This window comes from Mustela nigripes, chromosome X (genome assembly GCF_022355385.1).
Source record: "Mustela nigripes isolate SB6536 chromosome X, MUSNIG.SB6536, whole genome shotgun sequence".
NCBI classification, from domain to species: domain Eukaryota; kingdom Metazoa; phylum Chordata; class Mammalia; order Carnivora; family Mustelidae; genus Mustela; species Mustela nigripes.
Window position 1 is genome coordinate 40,759,072 of NC_081575.1, and position 24,580 is coordinate 40,783,651.

Here is a 24,580-nt window from a genome sequence, read left to right on the forward strand (position 1 = left end):
TCAAAAATTGTTCATATTTCTTATTCAATATGAGAACAAAAATTATACCCATTAAGGTGTGTAGCTTTGAAATCTCAGCCTGAGGTTTTTCTTCAATAGCCATATAAGTATTAATTTTTCCCTTCCACAGCATTTACATGTCCGTAAAATTGAATTCCCGTTTAAAGTTTATGATAGTTTAATAGAGAAACCCAGATTCCATTTGATAAACAAGTCTTCAACCCACATGGAAGAATCATATTGGTTCATTTAACAAGTATAGTCTATTATAGGCCAAAAAATATGGAAGAGGGATGTCAAGTATATTAAAAATGAGACAAGAGACCAAAAAAGTTACTGTTTTAACTTTAATAATACACTCAAAATTTTAACACAAGAAGTCACTATTTTAATTAACATTTAAACACAATTATAAGGAACAAAATGCTGAATGCCTTGATGAACAAAGTACAGCATCTGTCTTTAGATTCACGAGCTGTCCAGAACATTTAAAATATATAGCATATGAAGTCACAGAACCAGAGGGCTAGAAGAAAACCCCACAAGGTAATTGCTTATCTAGATTGATTGATCTTGACATTGAATACTTTTTAACTCATGTGATGGGTCATTTTGGTCATCTAACTAACCACATAACTGTCAACCACAGGGCTTTGCAAATGTGGAATGGTGATTTACAGTTAAAACGAAGTATAATAGATAACCAGAATAAAATCCTCTTAGTCACTGTTTTATATTTTCAATATGCACACTTTAAATGTTAATATGAGATAAAATTTCACTATTTAAACTCACATTACATGTACCAAAACTACACATAAATATAGCAAAAGTGGAAACCCACGTAGCCTCTGGCTTTTAAGCTCACACACTGGTCAAAACATTTAGAAATTTGAAGGATAAAAGTCACAATAAAGAGTGAAAAGCCTTAAGACAATTTAACACACTCATTGTACAGCTGACCAAACTAAGGACCAAGGCAACCGGACCATAACAATCCATGTGTGCTTTTTGAAAATGACAGTAACCATCACAGTCATGAGAAATGCAGGTTGACCACTTTAGGAGAATTTAATCTTCAAATTAGCAATTCAGAATTTCCCACTATAGGTGAAGAAAAGTGGAAGGATATTAAATATTCACGAGAAGTTAACTCTTATAAGTCAGGATGCCTTAGGCTGAGGCTTGAGAATAAAAGCACTTCACGAATAGAATAGTGAACACAAATCATTACAAGTCAAGATAATAGTTATATAGAAGTAAGGTAAATTTTCTTGATACACAAAAATTGTTTTGATGAACTTTTCAGTAATGAATTTAAAATGAACTGCGTTAGCTTCAAACACAAGAGGAACATAAACTACTTAATAACTTTAGAGCTTATGTAATATTCTTGCCAAAAAACAGTTGCTGAAATTACCAACAAAATGAGAGAATATCTTTAAAGCAGTGCCCTCCTTATAACCTGTAATCATTTCACTTGCCAATTTTTAGGAATTATTAGTTGGACTATAAATCCTGTGCAGGTAGACTTCTACTTTATTGTTACCCAAATTACAGATATCCAAGATACCGACGATATGCACTCTATCCAGTCTACTTGCAGCTTTTATAATATCACCTAAAAATAAAAAGCAGATGGTAAGTATTGTAAAATAGTTAAATATTTACTTGGATTTAGTATCACATAAGCTGACTTTTTTTCTTATAACATTAACAAATGTCCCTCATCTTCCCTCCAATTTGTCACATATTCATCAAAGTTACATTATGGTAACTTCTGCACATAGCAATGAATATATCACACAGATGCTACTATTAATGTCAAGATATGGGCTGGTATTCCAAAGCCATATTTAGTTATTTTTACTTTTCAAATCTTTTTGGTGGACTAAAGTAAGTATATATTTTTTCAGGGTTATTTATATGGTACCAAGTAAGCAATTTACTGTTTACACTTCAAGGGAGTACAAAAATAACTTTTTCTATTTAGAATTTAATTGTCAATTCTTTACAAAACTTAATAGATGTAAAGCAAACTACATGTAATTGAAGTTTTTTTAAAGGATATTTCCTCTGAAACAGCTTTATTAACTAACACTTAGCTTTGTATACTCTCAAGAAGCTCTACCAAAAATGGATCAGGTGAAGGACATTACTGTATATGGTGGAGTAGGCAGTGTCAGAGCTGTGTCCCTACCACTAACTTACGGGCTGACAAAAACTGTCAGATCAACTTCTGCAGAACTCTGGCATCTATACAAGAACTTAAAACAATCAGGGGAAAGATTAATAGAGAAAGAGCTGCCGTACTGTGGTAAGAACGTGCTGAGGTGCTTTAAATTGCCCATGTACTCCCTGTATCAGCAGCAGCCAGGAAGACGGCAGCTAACACTCCTGGTGTAGGCTGTTTGTACCAGATGGTGCCATGCAGAACTTACTCTCAAAGACGTGGTTGTGAGTTTGGGCCAATTGGGAAATTCCCTCAAGGGCAGATACAAAAGCTTGCTTTCATTTCACCTGATTTGGGGCATTCCCACACCTGGGGTAGCTTCCCCAGTGGCTTTTGTTGAAAGCATATGGAGACAAAAACATTAGCCAGAGCAGCTGGGGCAAAGTATAAAGTTGGGACAAGCAACAGATCAAAAAGCCTGAGGAGGAAAGGGTTGGGAAAAGATACATGCGGGGGAATAAGGGCTTTTTACAACCTTCTGTGTACATCAAGAAGCCTACATGCCTAGCGCTGGATGCATACTCAGAAAAGGCCTGAGGAAAAACTCCAAATATTCACCTCTCGCTGACCATCAGGCTCTGCAGAGCAGGAAGTGAAAGCTAAGGCAGGGCTGTAAACAGCCTGGGAAAGCACTGAACACAGATCCAATGGCAAAAACTGGAGATCATTTTTGTCCCTGTTTTCCTTTTCTCTCCTCTAAATATTTAAAGAAACTCTTCCAAACACTAACTGACCACTACTAAGCTAACGGATCACAGACTTCAAGGGCTACACATGACAAAGACTTCATTTTAAGTACGAGAAAATGAAAACATTACGCAGAGCCACATGGCTTTGGAATACCAGTCCATATTTTGACATTAGTAGTAGCATCTGTGTGATATATTCACATAGTATTGTGCAACCATCACTGCTTTCCATTTTCAGAACTTTTTCATCATCCCAAACAGAAGTTTGCATACCTTTAAAATCTTAACTCCCCATTAAATACCTCTGTTTTACTTTCTGTCTCTATGAATTTGGCCTCAAGACATGTGCTCTTAACCTTCATAGGCTGTAAATCTGTACCTAAAAGCCAGTGGGGGATATAGGTTTTGTGGGGCCTGAAGGGCATACTGTTTGTTTGTTTATTTATTTATTTATTAAGACTTTTTTTGGAGGGTGGGTGGAGAGCACACAGGGAGTGTGAGAGGGAGAAAGAGACTCCCCACTGAGCTGGGAGCCCAATTTGGAGCTTGACTCCGACTCTGGGATTAGGACCTGAGTTGAAGGCAGATGCTCAATCAACTGAGCCACCCAGGTGCCCCAAGGGCATACTATTTAGGATCCCCTTTTAAACATAACAATACTGAAGCAAGAGAGGGCTTCTCAAGTTTAGTCTTTGTTAACATCATTATTAAAGCCACCTCTGTTAGATATGTCACAAAATCTGATGAATGATTTACAACTGTGCAAATTCACTAATGCACAATGAATACAATAATGACAAATATAGAAAATAAGTATATAACTTTCTTCTTCTTTGAATGGGATGGACTTTAATCTAGATGCTTTGGAAAGATTTCGAGATCTTTAGCTTTGATGCTAACTGCAACAAACCAAACCTTAATAATTCAAATTGTTATCATATATTGACTTTTATAAATAATGATTAACAGAGTGACTGAAACATAAAGTATAAGTAAAACCACTGTTTGAGTAAGTGACTCTGCCTACTTGTGCTAATACTTTGAGCAAATGACGACCTCTCAAACTACTCATCTGGTACTATGTTAGAGAATGTGCAGATTAAATACTCAGGACGTAGGGCACCTAGAATGGTGGCTGACACAAAGCTCAGGTATTAGCAAACAATCATTTTCTACTTTAGAAAATTAATATGAAAAAAAGAAAAACTAGTATGAAATTAAGATGTTATTATTTACATCACATAGGGATTCTCTTAGAAGCACCTGAGAATGAGCTTCTCTACATTTCATTTTAAATTGTTAGACTTGTGTATAAAAACTGTACTTTTTTTGAAACATCACAGATGCACACAGTGAGGGTGACTTCTTTTGCCATCAGTCTGCCAAAGAGTAGCAAGAACAATACCTAGCATTTCTAAAGGTGTGAGTAAAGTGCGATTCTTGCTTTTGGTAAAGGTGTAAATCAGTATAAACTTTTGGATGACAATGTGACAGTATCTGCCAAAATTTTAAATGCCTACATATTTAAGTCAGTGACTACTTTTCTAAGAATTCATCTTATAGATATGTGTATAAGTGCAAAAAATATGTATATATACACGGGTAGATAGATACTCATTGTGGTACTCTTTGTTGAGAGCCAAAATATTTGAAAATAATCTCAACACCAATCACTAGGGGATTGAGTAAATAATTTTGGTACATACACATAGTTAAATATTTATAGGTATTAAAATGAATGAAGCAGCTCTCTATATACTAACATGAAAGCTATTCAAGATACATTGTCAGGAGGAAAAAAGTGGTTATGGAACTATATGTTTACTATACTTCCATGTATGTATATTTCTTTAAGACTGTGTGTGTGTGTGTGTGTGAGACCAAGTGAGATTTATTCCCAGTTGTAAGGGTGGTTTAACATTTGCAAATCAATCAACATGATAAATCGCATCAATAAAAGAAAGGCTAAAAACCATATGATCACTTCAATAGACACAGGTAAAGCATTTGATAAAGTTCAACATCCATAGTTGATGAAAAACCTTTGCAAAGTAGTTCTAGAGAGAACATACCTCAACATAATAAATGCCATACATGGAAAACCCACAGCTAACATCATCCTAAATGGGAAAAAACTCTCAGTTTTTAAGGTCAGGAACACGATGAGGATGTCTACTCTCACCACTTTTATTCAGTATAGTCCTGGAAGTCCTAGCTACAGCAATCAGACAACAAAAAAGAACAAAAGCCATCCAAATTGGTAAGGAGAAGTAAACCATTCAGTATTTGCAGACGACATGAAAGACTCCACCAAAAATCTGCTAGAACTGATTTAAAAAATTCACTAAAGCCATAGGATACAAAATAAACATACAGAAATCAGTTGCATTTCTATACAGTAATAATGAAAACAGCAGAAAAATTAATTAAAAAGACAACCCCATCACAACTGTAACCAAAATAATAAGATAACCAGGAATAAATCTCACCAAAGAGATGAAAGACGTGTACTATGAAAACTCTAAAACACTGATGAAAGAAATTGAAGATGACATAAAGAAATGGAAAGACATTCCATACACAGAGGTTGGAAAAAAAAATACTGTTAAAATGTCTGTACTACCCAAAGCAATCTACAGATCTTATGCAATCCTTATCAAAATACCAACAGCATTTTTCACAGATCTAGATGAAACAATCCTAAAGTTTATATGGAACTTCAAAAGATCCAGAATAGCTGAAGCAATCTTGAAAAAGCAGAGCTGGAGGCATCAAATCCTGGACTTCAAGTTATATTACAAAGCTATAGTAATCAAAACAGTATGGTATTGGCATAAAAACACACATAAATCAACGGAACAGAATAGAAACCCCAGAAATGGACTCACAACTATATGATCAATTGATCTTCAACACAGCAGGAAAGAATATCCAATGGGGAAAAAAATCTTCAACAAATGGTCTGGGACATATTCTGCTTGAAACAAATCACCTTGTTTTTGATTACCACATCACTTTTCTAGTGGTTCTTGCCCTTCATGTCTCAAATATCAACTGATTGGGCAGTATGATACTAGATTTTTTCAGGTGACCATGTTAGTGACTTTTGGAGAACAACTGGCATTAGCAACTGAGAGTTTTGCCTTGATATTTCATACCAATAATAACATATACACATAGCAGAAGAAATGTGATGAAAGTAGATGTTGTATGTCGTAAGAAAATAAATAACAAATATTTAAACTATATATTAGGGCACTAATTAAGAAATCTGGACTTTCTGGAAGTGAAAAGAGCTGCAATGTAGAAAGTAATACTGCAAAGTCAGCTACTATATCATCTCTAAAATAAACTGTGGTAAAAGTAAAAGACTCATAAAACAAGAGATTCAAGCTTGCAGTAACCATTCCTGCCAAAAGTTACTTCATCATCAGGCACAGTTCATAAAACTTGTTTAAAAACAGTATGTACTCAAGAGTTTCATCATCTTAGAAAGACCCACCACAAAATCCCAAGATAATAAAGGCTGTCTTAAAAGTTCTTTTAAATGTAATATCCTTCTAAGCTCAATGAGAACTGCTAGAAACTTTACTACCCACTCAGGAAAATGAGATGACAATAGGAAGTAGATAATTATAACTGGATACATAATTTTATGGGAACATATAAATAATTTAGAGTTCAGTAAATTATGTAGCAGCCTAAACAATTAGTCAGTTGAAGTGTTTCACTACTGGGATTACATGAACTCCTAGCCGTCCTCAAGGAATTTATTGCATAGCACTTGAATAACTAAACATTTATAAGAGAAAACAACCATACTGTACTAGGCTGTGGAGGTCTTAAAATTTCAGGCAATTGTAAAATGAAAGGACAGATCATCCCGCCTTAGTTAAAAGGAGAGAGGAGTTGAACTGGCACTGCTCCATGTTATACCACTTAAATCTAATGAATACTTACATTTAGAAATGTATTATAAGAGAATATTCTTAATGTCTGCCTGGAAGCAAAACCATTAATTTGTCCAATTTTATTTAAAAATATATTCTCATTTATAAATCTTGGGGCACATTTACCAAACGCCCCTTTAAATTATATTGAATGTTAAAGCTAGAACCATTTATATAATTACATTTTAAGATTAGAAGTGTTTACGATATTAATTTTATCCTCTGAGTGAAAGGAATACTGAAATTATCTTACCTGCAAGTGCTCTTGAACCTGCCAGTGTGTCATTTCCAGGTTCATCCTGCGGATACACACAGCTGTAATTCATGCAGGTTAGTAATGTGTCGATTTGGGATGTTCGGAGATCTTCTGGACAATACATGGGCAGGAATGCAACATCAATTGCGATCTCATGGTTCAGACCTATATAGAAAAACCACAATTTGTTAAAAGTGGGTTAGTCAGGGGGCGCCTGGGTGGCTCGGTGGGTTAAGGCCTCTGCCTTCAGCTCAGGTCATGATCCCAGTGTCCTGGGATAGAGCCCCGCATCGGGCTCTCTGCTCATGGGGGAGCCTGCTTCCCTCTCTCTCTGCCTGCCTCTCTGCCTACTTGTGATCTGTCTGTCAATAAAATAAAATAAAATCTTTAAAAAAAAAAAAGTGGGTTAGTCAGGAAGGTAATGAGGCCAGGTTTGCTAGTTTGATCCTGACATATGCTAAGTAGTTTCACGTGTATAAATGCATGGTTTCAAAGCCAGGAACTAAACCCTTTGCTGTGTAAAACTTTATGAATACATGCAACTGGTTGAAGAGGAGGCACTTTAATGCAGTCTATAACCTCTCCTGGAAATAACAATCCAAAATGTTTTATCAAAAACCAATAAACCCCATAAAAGTCATAACCCCCCAAAAAACTCCAAAGTGTTTTACTTACTGATAGATTATTTAAATTTTAATATCCAGAGGATGACCTGGTCACATAAATGAAGACAAGTATAATATTTTCTTGGTCATTATGTCAGGGGCCATTACAGAATAGAATAATTCAGAGGTAACTATTGGTTCCCTTTATGCCATTTGGACTTAAAGATGTATGACTCAAGAAAAGCCAGGGATGGTGGTAACAAGGTCCCATCTGTCCTTTATTATACAATACAAACTTCATTTACTTACCATTAGGGTTATAAAAGTTGCAGCAGAAAAGGGGCTATGGGGGAGCAACCAAAGTAAATCCTGACCTGTGACTGTCATCTCTTTGTTAATGGGTTAATGTCTACTAGGGTGGATATAAAAGACTTCTTAAGGGTGCTTGGGGGGCTCAGTCGGTTAAGTGTCTGACTCCTGATTTCAGTTCAGGTCATGATTTCTGGGTTCTGAGATTGAGCCCGGCATTGGGCTCTGCACTCAGGGGGCAGTTGGCTTGAGGATTCTTTCCCTCTGCCTTTCCCCCTGTTTTTGCATGCTTTCTCACTAAAAACAAAAAACAAAACAAAACAAAACAAAACCCTTTCTTTTAAAGACTTTTTAGAGGCAAGGCTTTGAGCTGGGTACAAAAGGTTGAATAGCATTTAAATAAACAAGAGAGAAGTTATTTCCGGCAGAGCGGGGAGTAGCCAAAATTATAGATCAGAGTAAGGAGACCATCTTGACTGAAGGAAGGGTAAACACACAGAACACAGTTTGAAAACCCTATGAATTCTACCCAGTCATCCCAAACAGAACCCTGGAGGTTATCCTTAACTTCTTCCTTTTGTTCTTCCCTGATACATAGCAAGCAAGTTTTATAGATTCTATGACCTTATTATCTCCTCTACTCATCGCTATAGTGATTCTTAACTACTGGGCATGGGTCAGTGATAGGTAAACAAACTCCTTCCTGTTAAACTGGAAACTGATCCAGAAACACAAGGGCATTTTTTTTGCCTTAAAAAAAATATATTTTATTTATTTATTTGACAGAGAGATAGAGCCAGAGAGCACAAGTGGAGAGAATGGCAGAGGGAGAGGGAGAAGACGACTTCCCACTGGGCAGGGATACTGCTACATCCCAGGCCCCTGGGATCATGACCTGAGCCAAAGGCAGACGCTTAACCATCTGAGCTACCCAGACACAGTATATATTTTTGCTTTTTATGGGCAAATGACACTAAATCTCCACAGCTTTAAGTTTACATACAACTTAGTGCTCTTTAAAGGTTTTAAGGATTACTAAAGTTTGGTATTCATAAACTGTAATAGTCATGATATCCAGAATTTACTGAGTATTTCAATTCAGTATAAGAAGTGTAACTATCCCATAACTCTAAGCAATGTTGCAAAACTCAAGTGGAAGTACACATGCTGCTGGGGCGCCTGGGTGGCTCAGAGGGTTAAGCCTTTGCCTTTGGCCCGGGTCATGATCTCAGGGTCCTGGGATCAAGCCCCGCATCGGGCTCTCTGCTCAGTGGGGAGTCTGCTTCCCAATCTCTCTCTGTCTGCCTCTCTGCCTACGTGTAATCTGTCTATCAAATAAATAAATAAGATCTTAAAAAAAAAAAAAGAAGTACACATGCTGGTATCTTATTTCCTTGATTCTAAGACCAAATTTAACTCTAAGATATACCATCAACTTAATAACAGTTTTAATAAAAAGGAAACTGCATTAAATGTATCCATTGACTGTAAGATGCATTCCAACTCCAAAGTGTAAAAAAAAAAAAGAAAGTAAGGGCCTAAAATTGAGAAAATATCAGAAGTTGGAAATCCTGATATTCTCAGAAAGGTAGTTTTATTATCTGTGTGTCACTGATACTATTTTGAATTATTTTCTACATAATAAAATACGGCAAGTTTAGCTTCATCATTACTCATGAAATTTGTCGTGAGCTCTTTGGTTAAAACTAGAGTTCCGGGTATAAATGTATAAGTAAACAGGCCTCAGAGCCTCCATACTTGCTGTTTCTGTGCCTAGAATATTCTTTCCTCAGATAACCAGATTGTTTTTTCACCCTCATCAGGATTCTGTGAATTGTTACTTTTACATTTGTGAAATGTTAACCCTAACCCTGATCACTCTATTAAAATGTAATCCTTTCCAGGGCGCCTCGGTGCCTCAGTCGGTTAAGCATCTGATTCTTGATTTTGATTCAGATCATGATCTCAGGGTTGTAAGATTGTGTCCCAAAAACCAGGCTCCACAGTGGGCGTGGAGCCTGATTAAGAGATTAAGATTCTTTCTCTTCCTCTCTCTCTGCACCTCCCACCAAAAGATAAAATGTAATCTTTTCCTACTACTTTAAACTCAAACCCCTTTCTAGCATTTATCACCATCTCTTTTATCAGCAAGCTCTTTTATTTGTTGTGTTCACTCATGTAACCTTGTAACCTCAGGACTTAGAACAGTGCTGCCACACATTAGATGCTCAGTAAGTATTTGTTAAATTGAGAAAATGAATGTACACGTACGCATCTTTTACCTATAGTTTTCAAATACTAGACTTTAAGACATTTGTATATTAAGTGTTCAAATATGAATTCATCTGTATTCCTGTTACCAATGAAGAGGAACACAAATTATCCTTCCTATAGTGTGCATACATTTGTATTTCAATGGTGACTTCCTGTTTATGTGTTACTTCAGTAAGTAACTTATATTTTACTGTCTAGGTAAATGTAATCAATATCTGGACTATATTCAAAATTAGAGGAAAATATAAAATCAAACAAGTTAGTTCATATTATTCTTTTGTAGTGTGTGTTATGTGCAATTTATATATCTTCTTCCTCAATTCTTTGTGACCACTAAATTTCTTTTCCAATAAAAAGTGTGAAAGTGTGTGTGTGTGTGTGTGTGTGTGTAGGTACATGTATGCATACACATGCACATGTTTGAGGGGAGGCAATTTATAATCCTGGTACCTAGCATAATGCTTGCAATATACCATATTTTACTTACTCTAAGATGCCACTAAGAAAAATGCTACCAACTGAACAAAGGCATGATTTCAATTGTAAGATGCATACTGATTTTTCAGAGGTTAAAATATGGGGGAAATGAGTGTCTTATGGTGATAAAATCTGACAGTAGGTACTTCATGTTTCATACATTATAATCACTTTCATTATGCAATGAAATTAGGGACAGAATTAAAGGGTGGCAACAGTAACCTAGCTCTGGAACCCATATAATCCAGCATACTGCTCTAATGAGATATAAGAGTGGAGAAGCATCTCAGTGGGATAGGATATCCTGAGGATGTCGTCAGTGAGGTAATCAACAGTGAGAAAACTCAATGCTACTCAGTTAATGGTTCTGATAGGCTTCAGAATGGAAGGAGGCATACTTTATGGGTAAAAGTAATTGGCCCTGAGCCCGCAGCTAGTACCAAGGAGGGAAGGAGTTATGTTGGCCTGCTTGGTTGCTTTAATAGAACAAAAAAGTCAAGGTAAGTAAATCCTTATTATTTCAATATAACCACAGCATATTAAATTGCTTTGATGTTATAATTAATGCTATTAAATTTTAAATTATCTTTTAGATGCATTTTACAAAAAGGAAAAGAACAAACCATATAAAAATTAGGGGAGTTTTTCTTGACTTGCTTGAGACAAAATGGATGACCTACAGAGGTTTACAAAAGACTGGCTGAATTATGATCCTTATTGCCTAGGTCAAATGCAAATTGAAGAGAGGACTCTTAAGCTGTGATCGACTCAGGATTTCGAGGGTAACTAAATCAATGTTAGTAAAGCCAATAATATACTGATGCCATCTAGGAGTCTAATCTAGGTTTTGAAAACTGTTTTCTTGTATTTAAAGGGGGGAATAACTTAAAATCAGGAGAGACTGACCAATAGATTTTGTAGTGGGCCTAAAGGCCCTGAAAATTTAGTTTGTTACTTCATTCCAGTATCTTCTTTTTGAAATGTGTGTTATTTCATAATAAACAATGGACTGAGGTTTTAGCACCCACTAAAAACATCTATTTATTTGAGACAAGTAAGATGGTATGGCAAGGATTTTAATATAAAAATCAGCATTTCTGGAATAGGTTTCTGATGTTGCAATAGTACCCCACTGTTGTTGGGAGCTATTAGAATTGTATGTAGGAAGATTAATAATTCCATTCAATGTTCTCAATAATGATTAATCCCAGACCAGTCAGAGTTAATGCTTATAACAGAGTTATGGTATGGATAACCTTTCTAGCTCCCAGAATAAGACACTTCAAAATTACTGAGTCCTTCAGGGATCAGCAAGATACTGCAGAGGGATAATTAATCACTGGAAGATAGTAACAATGTAGGTGGACAATCTTCATGTCGGAAGAATTTAAAATATCATAGAGATTTATCTGTCTGGATTGGTTTAGCTAGTTTTATCTAAAAACAGAGGTCTATAAGAGGGGTCAGCAAACTATGACCTGAAAATAAAACAAAAAAAACACACAAAAAAAACTATGACCTGGGGGGGGGTCAAATCTAGCTTGTACCTGGTTTTGTACAACCCATAAGCTAAGAATATTTTTTTTACATCTTAAATGGTTGAAAAAAATCAAATGAATATTTTGTGATATGTGAAAATTATAAGCAATTCAAATTTCAGTGTCTATAAAGTTTTATCCAAACACAGCCATGCACATTCATTTATATATTGTCTATGGCTGCTTTCCCACTAAAACAGGAGAACTAAGTAGTTGGGACAGATACTGTATGGCCTGCAAAGCCTCAAACATTTACTACTTGGCTTTTTACAGAACAAGTATACCCCCATGTACTGAACACATATAAGGTCATCTTTCAGTTTTAGGATTATATCCTTTAACAAATAGTACCATATTGAGAGATGTATTCGTTTCTTTTGAGTTCATTGCTCACACCATGCTTACGACGGATTGTCCATTGTCTGGTCTCATAATACAACTTAGGTTTCCTATTTTCACAAAACGGTATAATAAATTCACCACTTTTACATCTGATATTTGCCACTTATTTTAACCAAAATCTGAGAGTATCTGGGGCACCAGGGTGGCTCATTTGGTTGTTTCTGCCTATGCCTCAGGTCATGATCCCAGGGTCCTGGGATTGAGCCCCAAGTTGGTCTCCCTGCTCTGCAGGGAGTTTGCTTCTTCCCCCTCCCTCTGATCCTCACTTGTGCTTGCCCTCTCTCTCTAGTGTTTTCTCTCTCTCAAATAAATAAATAAAATCTTTTAAAAAACCCCAAATCTGAGAATATCTATACTTCAAGTCCTATTAAGAGAACAGTATTTCTTAATCTTAATTCTACTCCTGTATACCAGACAAGCAGGACACATTCTTGTCATTGACTCTGGTGTAGCAGTAAGTCTCCCTTAGGAAGGTAAGGGATATTGAATAGGCTGCTTCTCTGCAGTGTACCAAAATTTTAAGGAGTGTGGGAAGGCCTCCCTTGGATGATTTTGATAGGTTACCTCTTCCCATCAAGGTTCTATAAGAATCAGTAGATCAGCTCTAGGTGTTATATAAGTGATGATTTGCTGGATTCTACTCCTGAAACTAATATCACACTATATGTTAACTAAAGTTTAAATAAAAACTTGAAATATTAAAAAAATGAATCAATGGATCAGTATTTTTTTTAAGATTTTATTTATTTATTTGACAGAGAGAGACCACAAGTAGACAGAGAGGCAGGCAGAGAGAGAGAGAGAGAGAGAGAGGGAAGCAGGCTCCCTGCTGAGCAGAGAGCCGGATGCGGGACTCGATCCCAGGACCCCGAGATCGTGACCCGAGCCGAAGGCAGCGGCTTAACCAACTGAGACACCCAGGCGCCCCTGTACCATTTATTTTAGTTCTCTAGGTTTCATTTATGTATTAAGTTTGCCATTAGAGAGCTAAATATATGGATTTTGTGATAATTAAGGTAAAAATATACTCCTTTACAGAAATGTTACTAAGCTTTGACTAATTACTATATTGATTATATTTGTAAGTATGATGAAACAATCAATTACCTGAAGAACATTTTTTATATCTTTAAAAAAGAAAACTATAGATGAAAATATCAAACTACTGTTATTCTATCTTATTTATACAACAACTTCATATGGTAAAATCTGATGTGAGTTTTAATAAAGGAAAAAATAATAGGTTTTCTATATATGAGTGTTTGTTTCATCTGTAATAGGAGACATGATTTCTAATCATGGCCTTGGTTCTACCTAACCAGGGTATAGGACTAGATGATATGCAAACTTCTTTTAACTTTAAAATTGAATACCTCATCAGGAAAAAAATCCCTTTCTTTCTCCCTGCCAGAAAGTTGACCAAAAATTACCGCCAAATGGTAACTTACTTATTTGCAAGTATGTAATAATATGTACTTTTCCTGTTTCCTTTTAAATGTTCTATTTTGTTTTATTCATCTGTGATTTATTTTTCACTGTCTTTTATTCCTGTAAAATACCTTAAGTCCTTGAAAACAGGTGGGACATAAAATGGCATAATTCTAGTGTGGACTAGAGCTGACTGGACAGAATGACACATTTCACATTCGATTCTTGATTTTAAGTGATGTAAAGAGACCAAGTAATGCAGTCTAGTAAGCAGAAGCATTTGAAACAGGTCTGATATGTCTAACAGAGTCAGGAGAAATTAATACTTTTTGTAGACTGTACACATACACACAATTAAACATATAAACATATGTGTGAGGAGGCAGAGAAGAGGGAGTGGGAGAGAATAAAAATGAAAAAGGAATCCTAATAAAAGTCAAGGTAATTCATTCTAGTACTCTAGATGTAAAAATCTATGAAATGTACTTTTTTCAGCCATTAGATCTATTTGCTAATGACTTTTCCTCATTTTTAAATTTTAAGGTAACAAGACCTTCCTTTAAGATACAAATACAAATAAACATTTTCTTTGACTCTGAGAATAGCTTATTTTGGCTGAGATTTTTATTTTAGAATTAGTTTTTTGATCTGTATGTTTTTCATTCTTTGGAAAGAAACAAAATTAAATATAAGTTTAAAAATGTCTTGACTTTTTAAAAGTTTTTATTTCAATTCCACTAAGTTAACATAGAGTGTAATATTAGTTTCAAGTGTACAACACAGTGCTTCAGCACTTTCATTCCTCATCCTGTGCTCATCACAAGTGCACTCCTTAATCCCCATCATCTAGTTCACCCATCCCCCACCTGTCTTTCCTCTGGTAACCCTCAGTTTGTTCTCTAAAAAAAAATGTGTTGACTTTTAAATTTCTGTAAGTTCCATGGCTACTTCTCAGGTTTGAGTAACCTGAGAACATCCGTTTATTTTCCCTTATAGACCAGGGAAGATTTTTAGCTTCTTTCTGTTACAACCTGAGATAGCTGAGAATTTCACTTTTTTCAGGGACTAAACAGAACTCTGTTCATAGAAGTTTCTCTCAGTTGGTGTCTCCTTTCTCTTTAACATACACTTTACTTTTCAATGTTTCAGATACACTGAGAAAGAAGGAGAGTACCTGAGCAAGAAAGTGGTGGCTAAAGAAAACAAAATTCGTTTTAGAAGTAGTCAGGTAGTCAGGGGTGAGGAAAGTTCTGTTGGTTCCCATTCTTCTCTGCCCAAATACTTTCCTAGGACTTGCCAATGTTTAAAAACCTACAATTAGAGCTTAATGTACTCCAGAATTAGTGCTCCATGCCTCCATTGGTTTGAGCTAAACAGGAACTCTCCTTGGACTTTTTTTTTTTGGGAGGGGGAGCTTATTTTTTTCCAAGCAAAATAGTATTGTCTATATTAAAAATATATTAAACTAATGATATTCAAAGAAAAGGATACTTTGCTTACCTAGGATGGTTACTTCAAAATGCCCAAGGCTTAGGGCACTCTTAAAGTCCTCAAGGTTTTGGGGCCTTCCCTCTGGTGGTGTGTACTTTGCAGGCTGAGAATTAAACTGCTCAGTAAGAAACTTCCTCTTCTCGAAAATAAATTTTCGTGGAATACTTTCAGGATAAACATGGCTGTAATGCAGGTGATCAATTAAGCCAAACTTCTTCTCTCTCCACAGCTGACTTTCCCACCTATCGCCTATAGGTCTTTTGGCTTTTCCTGCGGTACTGGTGCTTGCGCTTTCTTGACCTATTAAAGAAAAATGAGATAGATACAATGGACTTGCAAACTAATCAAATTAAATCATTCAGTACAAAAAAGTACAGATTAATGAGGAATAGCTTAATTAACTTTAAAAATCAAATAACCACATATAAAATGTAAATTGAATGTCCAAAAGATAATTCTTATTAAAGAGAGAACAAAATTCATTTCAAAATAAACTTTACCTTCAAAATATTAGAAACTGATATTGTTTTTCTCTGTTGCTGGAATTATGAAGATTTGTAATTACCTTCCTTACATGTTTTCTGTATTTGCTAAACTCTCTTAAATAAACATATATTCCTTTTATATTCAATGAAAAATTCAAGTTAAGTCCAATTCATAACTGTTAGAGATGTGACCTCCACTCACTATTGGTGGAATTTAAGCTTCAAATAAAATTTGTTAATCTTTGCTAAAAGGAGCCTGAACAGACACAAAATACAGTCTTCTTCATGGCTATAACTCTCCTTCAGGAAAATCACTTATTATATACTTATTATATACTCCTTTCTGATCTAAATAACATGGAAAACAAAGAGGGAACTAAACTCAGATGAAAAATCCCTGCAATTCGTAATTGTTTTCTATCATCAAGTCAATTTATCACTTATGTACAGTTTATCTAACACATTCAGTTTCTAAGGCAGAATATAATTTCTCCCCTACACATTATGACATTCAGTCATTCTTTCTTTCATTCAACAAAAAATTAGTGAGTACTTATTAAATATATTCCAAATACTGTCTAAAGAATTTGGTAAAATAATATTTTAATTGAATAATACACCCTAGGAGCTGAAGGCACGTGACATAATCAGAAAAAACAGATATTGGAAACAGACTCTCATGTTGTCAGTTCTGCTAGCTGAGACAAGCTGACAGCAACTCTGTTCCAGAATTCACCAAGGTTGCTGAATTGCTTCCTTGCAGGTGGCCCATGCCTTGGTGCTCATTATTATCCTAGGTTAAAGAACCATGCTAGTGCTGAAGGGGGTTTCAATAGCAAAGTTTCAATGTGATTGATACACAACTTCTGCTTTTGAAATATACCCTATTCTCACATCACTTTTTTTTTAAACCTCTCCAGAGACTTACTAAAAATTTCTTATGGGGTAAAGTTCTAGACTGAGTTGTAAGTGAAGATAAAGAAGTTGAATACACATTTCTTACTCTCCAAGAACTCAAACCACTATAGTATTATAAGAGTTTAATTCAAAATTCAGTTGATCAACACACTTAATCTCCTATAATAATGCTTGATAACAAAAAGGATAAAAAGGTAATTGCACATGAAAAAGAATGAAATTAATCAAAGCCAAGAGAAAAACCCAGTTAACAGGATTAAACTGAGAACTGTAGAATGATTTAATCTTTTTTATTTTCTAAAATAGGCTTCCTTTCCCCAAGCTGATGAAAGTACATAATTAGAACAACAATAAGTAGCTATCACAATGACTCAAGTTATAGTGAACATTTCTGACTTATTCTAAAATATAGCATCCAAAAAAACAAGTTATAAGCTATTCCAATTTTTAAAAATTAAATAATCACATCTACCTTACAGGAAAAAAAACCCTTATGACTGACCCTGTCAGGAATAAGTCAAAGTATTTGCTATGCTTTGTTTGAGTATTGGTATCAAGGACTAGCAAGGTATAAATTTTTATCTGAAAAATTCCTTTGAAAATTCTGCTTTTTTATTTTAGTAACGTGGGACTGTAACGTGGAACCCTTATTATATGTTCACAATTATTACAAATGGGCATGATCTCAGTACAAGAGATACTGTCAGTCACTGTTTGTGAATGGCAAGATTTTAAAGGCAATAATTAGGAGACAAAAATACGGCTAGAATTCACATTTTTCTAAAAATATGATGGAAAATTATGAACTGGAATTCTTTTATTTTTAGTTTGAATACTACTAAATGTGAAACACATTATGTTTTTAGGCCTAATGCACAACAAAGATAAAGGTTAATTACTTAAAAAATATGTTTTTGCATATATATGTATACATATATATACACACACATATATACATGATTATATGTTATAAACATAACTTATTTTAATGATTCATTTTACCCTAATTTCTGGTGAGAGTAGACTTACATTTTAGTGGAGAAAATTTTAGTAGAAGACCACATTAAAGTTGTGAGGTAAAAAAAAATACCCAACATATTATAAACATATGTATGTAAGAATGGTGATTTTGTTTCTTCACAAAATCTACTCTGAGCATTTTATTATATGGATAAAAATGATGGGCAGGGATGTATGGAGGCATTTGGGAGGGTGAAGAGCTATTTTCTTTGCCTCTTCCCCGCTTACATCAACTAACTTCAACTTGGTGTAAGAGCTACAAGGCTAGAAAAGAACAGGGTATTTTTCATTCAGTAGCAAGTATAAAATAGACTTTTGAAAAAAATGTGTAAGTCAGAGGCTACCTATAATGTTACTGTTACTGTCATACTCAACAGTGAAAAATTGAAAGCATTTTCTCTAAGAACAGGAACAAGACAGGATATCCTCTCTTACCACTTTTCTTCAATAGAATATTGGGAATCTTAACCACAGCAATAAGACAAGAAAAAAAGGCATCTAAATTGGAAGGGAAGAAGTAAAACTGCCACCATTTGCAGACAATGTAATATATACATTCCTAAAGTCTGCACCAAAATAAAAACAAAAACAAAAAAACCCACAAAAAAACAAAAACCAGTTAGAACTACGAAACAAATTCCGTAAAGATGAAGGATACAAAACCAATATACAGAAATGTGTGGTATTTCTATACACTAGTAACTATCAGAAAGACAAATTAAGAAAGCAATCTCATTTACAATTGTACCAAAGGGAAAAAAATACCTGAAAGTCAATTTAACCAAGGCAGTGAAAGACCTGTACTATAAGACACTGAAGGAAGAAACTGAAGATGAAACAAACAAATGGAAAGATAGTCTCTGTTCATAGACTGGAAAAATATTGTTAAAATGTCCATACTACTCAAAGCAATCTATAGATTCAATGCAATCCCCATCAAAATTCTAATGGCATTTCCCACAGAGCTAGAACAAGTACTTCTAAAATTTGTATGGAACAACTAAAGATCCTAAATAGCCAGGGTAATCTTTAGAGAGAATAACAAAGCTGAAGGTATCATACTGGCAGATTTCAAACCATAGTACAAAGCTTATAGTAATCAAAACGGTATGGTGCTGGCATAAAAATAGACACAAAGATAAAGGTAAGAGAACTGAGAGCCCAGAAAGAAACCCACATTTATACAGACAATTAATTTATGGCAAAGGAGCCAAGAGCATACATTGGAGAAAGGACAGCTGTTTCAATAAGTGGTGCTGAGAAAACTGGTTAGTCCCATGGAAAAGATGAAACTAGACTGCTAATTTACACCATACAGAAAAATTAACTCAAAATGCATTAAAGATTTGAATGTAAGACCTGAAACCATAAAATTCCCAGAATAAAACATAGGCAGTAAGCTCCTAAGGCACTAAGACATCAGTCTTAGAGATGTGTTTCTTTATCTGACTCCAAAGGCAAGGGAAGCAAAAGAAAAATAAACAAATGGGATTACATCCTACTAAAAAAGTTTTGCACTGCAAAGTAAACCATCATCAAAACAAAAAGGCAACCTACCCAATGGGAGGAGATATTTGCGTATATCCAATGAGGAATTAATATCTAAAATACAGAAAGAACTCATACAACTCAACAATAAAAAAAAATGATTTAAAGGGGGCAGAAGATCTAAAAACACATTTTTCCCAAAGAAGACATACAGATGGCCAATAGGCACATGAGAACAAGTTCAAACCACTAAATACTAGGAAAATGCAAATCAAAACCACAACAAAATATCACCTCAAACCTGTTGGAATGGCTATTATAAAAAAGACAAGAGATAACTATTGGAGAAAGTGTGGAGAGAAAGGAACCCTCACATACTGTTGGTGGAAATGTAAATTAGTGTAGCTGCTAGGAAAACAACAAGGAGCCTTTTAAAAAAATTAAGAATAGATTTATCATATATATCTAGCTGTTCCACTTCTGGATATTTATCCAAAGAATACAACACCACTAATTTGAAAAGATATATATATCCTTATCTTCATTGTCACATCATTTACAGTAGCTCCAATAAAACATCTTAGAGCATGTCTCCTTGTGTACTCAACAAATAGGTCAGAGGGTATAACATATTTGGTATTGTCAAATTACTCTCAAAAGTAGTAGTACAACATTTATATGAGAAAGGGGAGCATGACTCATTTTCTTTGAAATACACACATATCTGCTTATATTATAAAACAAACAATGGAAAAATACATTATAGAATGAATTAAAAAGTTACCTACAGTGGGTGAGAAGGAATCAGGGATAAAAAATAAACTTCTTTAAATATGTATTCTTTTTCTATATTTGACTATTGAACTATGAAAATCATTTAGAAAATTAAGTATTTATTTAAAGAAATCAATCTTTAAGCATCAAAATAAAAGACATGAACCTAAATTTCTATCTACTTGATAGTATACCCATACAGAGAGAGATATCACAAGTGGCTTTAAAGAATAATAATTCACTAATCCCTAGTTGGCATATTCAAAGACAAAATAATCACAAAACAAACAAAACAAACCTTAAATTTTTTCTAGTAAAATTGTTGTTATAAATGTTGAGGTGATTATTCTGGAACTGTTTTTATACGTGGTGAGTGAAAGCAAATAAACTACTGTGTAATATTCTGATTCTGTCATCTCCAGGGTCTTCAGAGCCAGGATTCTTGTAATGAAAAGAAGCTTCTTCTATCTTTATCATCTAAGTCAAAATTCTGTAGTTATGAATTTGAATTGAAAATATAAAAATGAAATCATGACATATTTTGTTTTAACTAAGCAACCAACCAGTCAGCTGAGTGCATTTTCAAGTTCTGTCCACCGCAAAGGTCTAGAAATAATAACTAGACCAATACCAATCAATACCCATAATGCATCATCTGTAGTCTTTAGATACCAGAGCTCTGTGGAAAAATAGCTGATTCTATGTCTGGAGCAGAAAATGTTCACAAGGAACGTGGATATACTTTGTCAAACCAGTTATCAAAAAGCTATTAAAACAATTAGAGTCATATCAAAAGGACTCATAAGCAAATTTTAAGAGTTTCCTACTAGCCAAAGACAAAATAGCATGACCAGCAATGAGTATGGTAATTGTGAGAGAAAGAAACACATCAAATATATTTAAATCTATGAGTTCATAGCATTATTAAAAATACCAACAACAAAAAACTAATAGATGATTTGGAAAATTCTAGGGGTCCAACTCATTACTTTGAAAATTGATAAAGAGAAAGAATCAAGCATCTATCCTGCCTTTCCTCAATGAACTGTACATCTTAGTAACCAAATAATAAATTAGAAGTTTTTCCTTATAAGGCTATTTCAGTTACTAAATGAAGAAGGAGTGATAGAATTAGGTTATGACCATTTCACAGCCTCTTATGAATTAATGGACCTCAGCATTTATTATCAGCAGCCACTAACAATATCAAGAAACGACAAAACTTTATGAGTTGAGCAAAATGGCAGAGTAGGCAGCTCAAAGCTTCCATTCCCCCCACCCCAGAAACATTAAAAAATATGTAGAAACTATCAGAAATTACTTTTTCAGAAATCTATAAAACAATCAAATGTTTACAGCAACAAAGTGAATGCCAAATCAAGAAAAAGTTCACCTGCAGGGTACCAGACTGGCTCAGTTAAGCGTCTGCCTTTAGCTCAGGCCAGGATCTCAGGGTCCTGAGATTGAACCTCCCATCTGGCTCCCTGCTCAGCAGGAAGTCTGCTTTTCTTTCTCCCTCTGACTTTCCACCCAATTGTTTTATCTCTCTCAAATAAATAAAATCTTTTTAAAAAGAAAAAGATCACTTAAAAATATTAGGAAAACTTTGTGGCATTTTTACTTGCCTTTGTCCCACTCTTTCCCCACCAGGGTAGGATTCCTAAAGAAGGCAACCTGCATTTCCTAGTATGGGACCCTGGTACAGAGCAGATACTATTCACAAATTATTGTGTTTTCTGTTCTAACATGTCTGGAAGATTTCTGAAGGACTAATACAAGACTTCTGTCTCTGTTTCACCTAATCTGGAACTCAAGCAGGCTGGAATAGCAGTAGTCATTTCTGGAAAACATTGGAATGTAGACAGAGAACCCACAGACACCTGGGACAGAAGATTACAGTTGAGACATAAACACCCTAAGGCCAGAGAGGAAAAAGCCAGGGACAACATTTTGTTGGGAAATTGGTGTATTCAAAATCATTCCTGTATCTTGGGAAATTTAGAAAGCCAAGTGCACACTCAGTTTAAGATGCATATGCAAAAAAGACCTCAAAATGGATGAAAGACCTCAATGTGGGATAAGAATCCATCAAAATCCTAGAGGAAAACATTGGCAATAACTTCTTCAACATCAGCCACATCAACTTCTTTCAAGACACGTCTCCAAAGGCAAGGGAAACAAAAGCGAAAATGAACTTTTGGGACATTGTCAAGATGAAAACCCTCTACACAGCAAAGGAAACAGTCAACAAAACAAGGAGGAAACCCACCAAATGGGAGAAGATATTTGCAAATGACACAACAGACAAAGGGCTGATATCCAAGATCTATAAAGAACTTCTCAAACTCAATACCCAAAAAACAAATAATCAAGTCCAAAAATAGGCAGAAGACATGAGCAGACACTTTTCCAAGGAAGACATACAAATGGCTAACAGATACATGAAAAAGTGTTCATCATTAGCCATCAGGGAAATTCAAATCAAAACCACACTGAGATACCACCTTACACCAGTTAGAATGGCAAAAATCGACAAGGCAAGAAACAAGAAGTGTTGAAGAACATGTGGAGAAAGGGGAACCCTTGTACACTGTTGGTGGGAATGCAAGTGGGGGCAGCCACTTCAGAAAACAGTGTGGAAGTCCCTCAAAAAAATTAAAAATAGTGTTACCCTATGACCCAGCAGTTGCACTACTGAGTATTTACCCCCCAGCATACAGATGTAATGAAAAGGGCCCTATGCACCCCAAAGTTCATGGCAGCAATGTCCACAATATCCAAAATGTGGAAAGAGTCGAGATGCACTTCAACAGATGAATGGAGAGAGAAGATGTGGTCCATATATGCAATGGAATATTACTCAGCCATCAGAAAGGATAAATACTTAGTTTTTGCATCAATATAGGTGGGAATGGAAGAGATTATTCTAAGTGAAATAAGTCAAGCAGAGAAAGTCAATTATCATGTGGTTTCACTTATTTGTGGGACATAAGGAATAGCATGGAGAATATTAGGAGAAGGAAGGGAAAAATGAAGGGGGGTAGAAATGGGGGACAAACCATGAGAGACTATGGACTCCAAGAAACAAACTGAGGGATTCAGAGGGGAAGGGAGTGGGGGTATGGGTTAGCCTGGCGATGGATATTAAGGAGGGCATGTATTGCATGGAGCACTGGGTATTATAGGCAAACAATGAATCATGGAACACTACATCAAAAACTAATGATATACTGTATGGTGACTAACATAACATAATACAAAAATTAAAAAAAAGAAAACAAAAATTTGTATGTCAAGGATTCTATATCCAACAAAACTGTCCTTCAAAAATGAAAGAGAAATTAAGGCATTAGAAAATTAACAAAAGCTGAAGGACCTACCCCACAAAAAATGCTAACAGGAGTCCTTCAGGTTGACATGAAAGGACACTAGGCAGTAACTTGAAGCTTTATTTAGAAATAAAAATCTCTATTAAAAGTAACTACATGGGCAAATATAAAAGTCAGTATAATTGTTTTTAGTTTGTAGCTCCACTTTTTTTTACATAAAAACAAACATCTATAAAACAAAATATAATTATAAATCATGTTATAGAGCACACAATGTATACAGATGTAATCTGTGATAACAAGAACATAAATGGGGGGATGTGAGAGCTGTACAGGAACACAATTTTTATATGCTTTTGAACTTACATTGACATCAATTCAAACTACATTGTTATAAATTTAGAATGTAAAATTTAACCCCCATGGCAACCACAAGTAAAATATCTAAAATATATATACAGAATAAAATGTGAAGGAAATAAAACCAAGTCGCTATAAAAAAATCTACTCAACATAAAAGAAGGCAGTAATAGAGGAAATGGACAAAAAAGTGTAAGAGAAACTGAAAACAACAAATGGCACAGACATGTCCTTTTGTATCAAAAATTACATTAAATTCTACAAATGCAGAGACTGGAAAGTGGGAAAAAAAAAAAAACAGGCAAAGAGATGCTGCCTATAAGAGACTCAATTTAGCTTCCAGGACACCAATAAACTGAAAGTAAAGGAGTAGAAAAAGCTATTTTATGCAAATCGTAACCAAAGGGGAGCTGAGATGGCCATAATAATATGGGACAAACTAAAATTAAAATAAAAAAAAACTGTTACAAGAGAAAAGGGAGAACATTATGTGTTGATAGGAGTCAATTTATCAAAAAGATATAACTATAAATTAATATGCACCTAAAAACGCA

The 24,580-nt window shown here is 34.9% G+C and overlaps 1 protein-coding gene across 3 annotated transcripts in view; it reads right to left on the reverse strand.

Annotated features, from left to right (window-relative positions):
- Positions 1-335: 335 nt before the first annotated feature.
- RADX (RPA1 related single stranded DNA binding protein, X-linked) overlaps positions 336-24,580 on the reverse strand; it is an 80,177-nt gene continuing 55,932 nt past the window's right edge. For all 3 annotated transcript variants that reach the window (XM_059385518.1, XM_059385517.1, XM_059385516.1), the window contains exons 12-14: positions 15,662-15,952; positions 7,126-7,293; positions 336-1,621 (exon numbers count right to left, since the gene is read on the reverse strand). In XM_059385518.1, the coding sequence (XP_059241501.1) occupies positions 1,491-1,621; positions 7,126-7,293; positions 15,662-15,952 (590 nt within the window). In that variant the 3' untranslated portion in view covers positions 336-1,490. The remainder of the gene's footprint in view (positions 1,622-7,125; positions 7,294-15,661; positions 15,953-24,580) is intronic.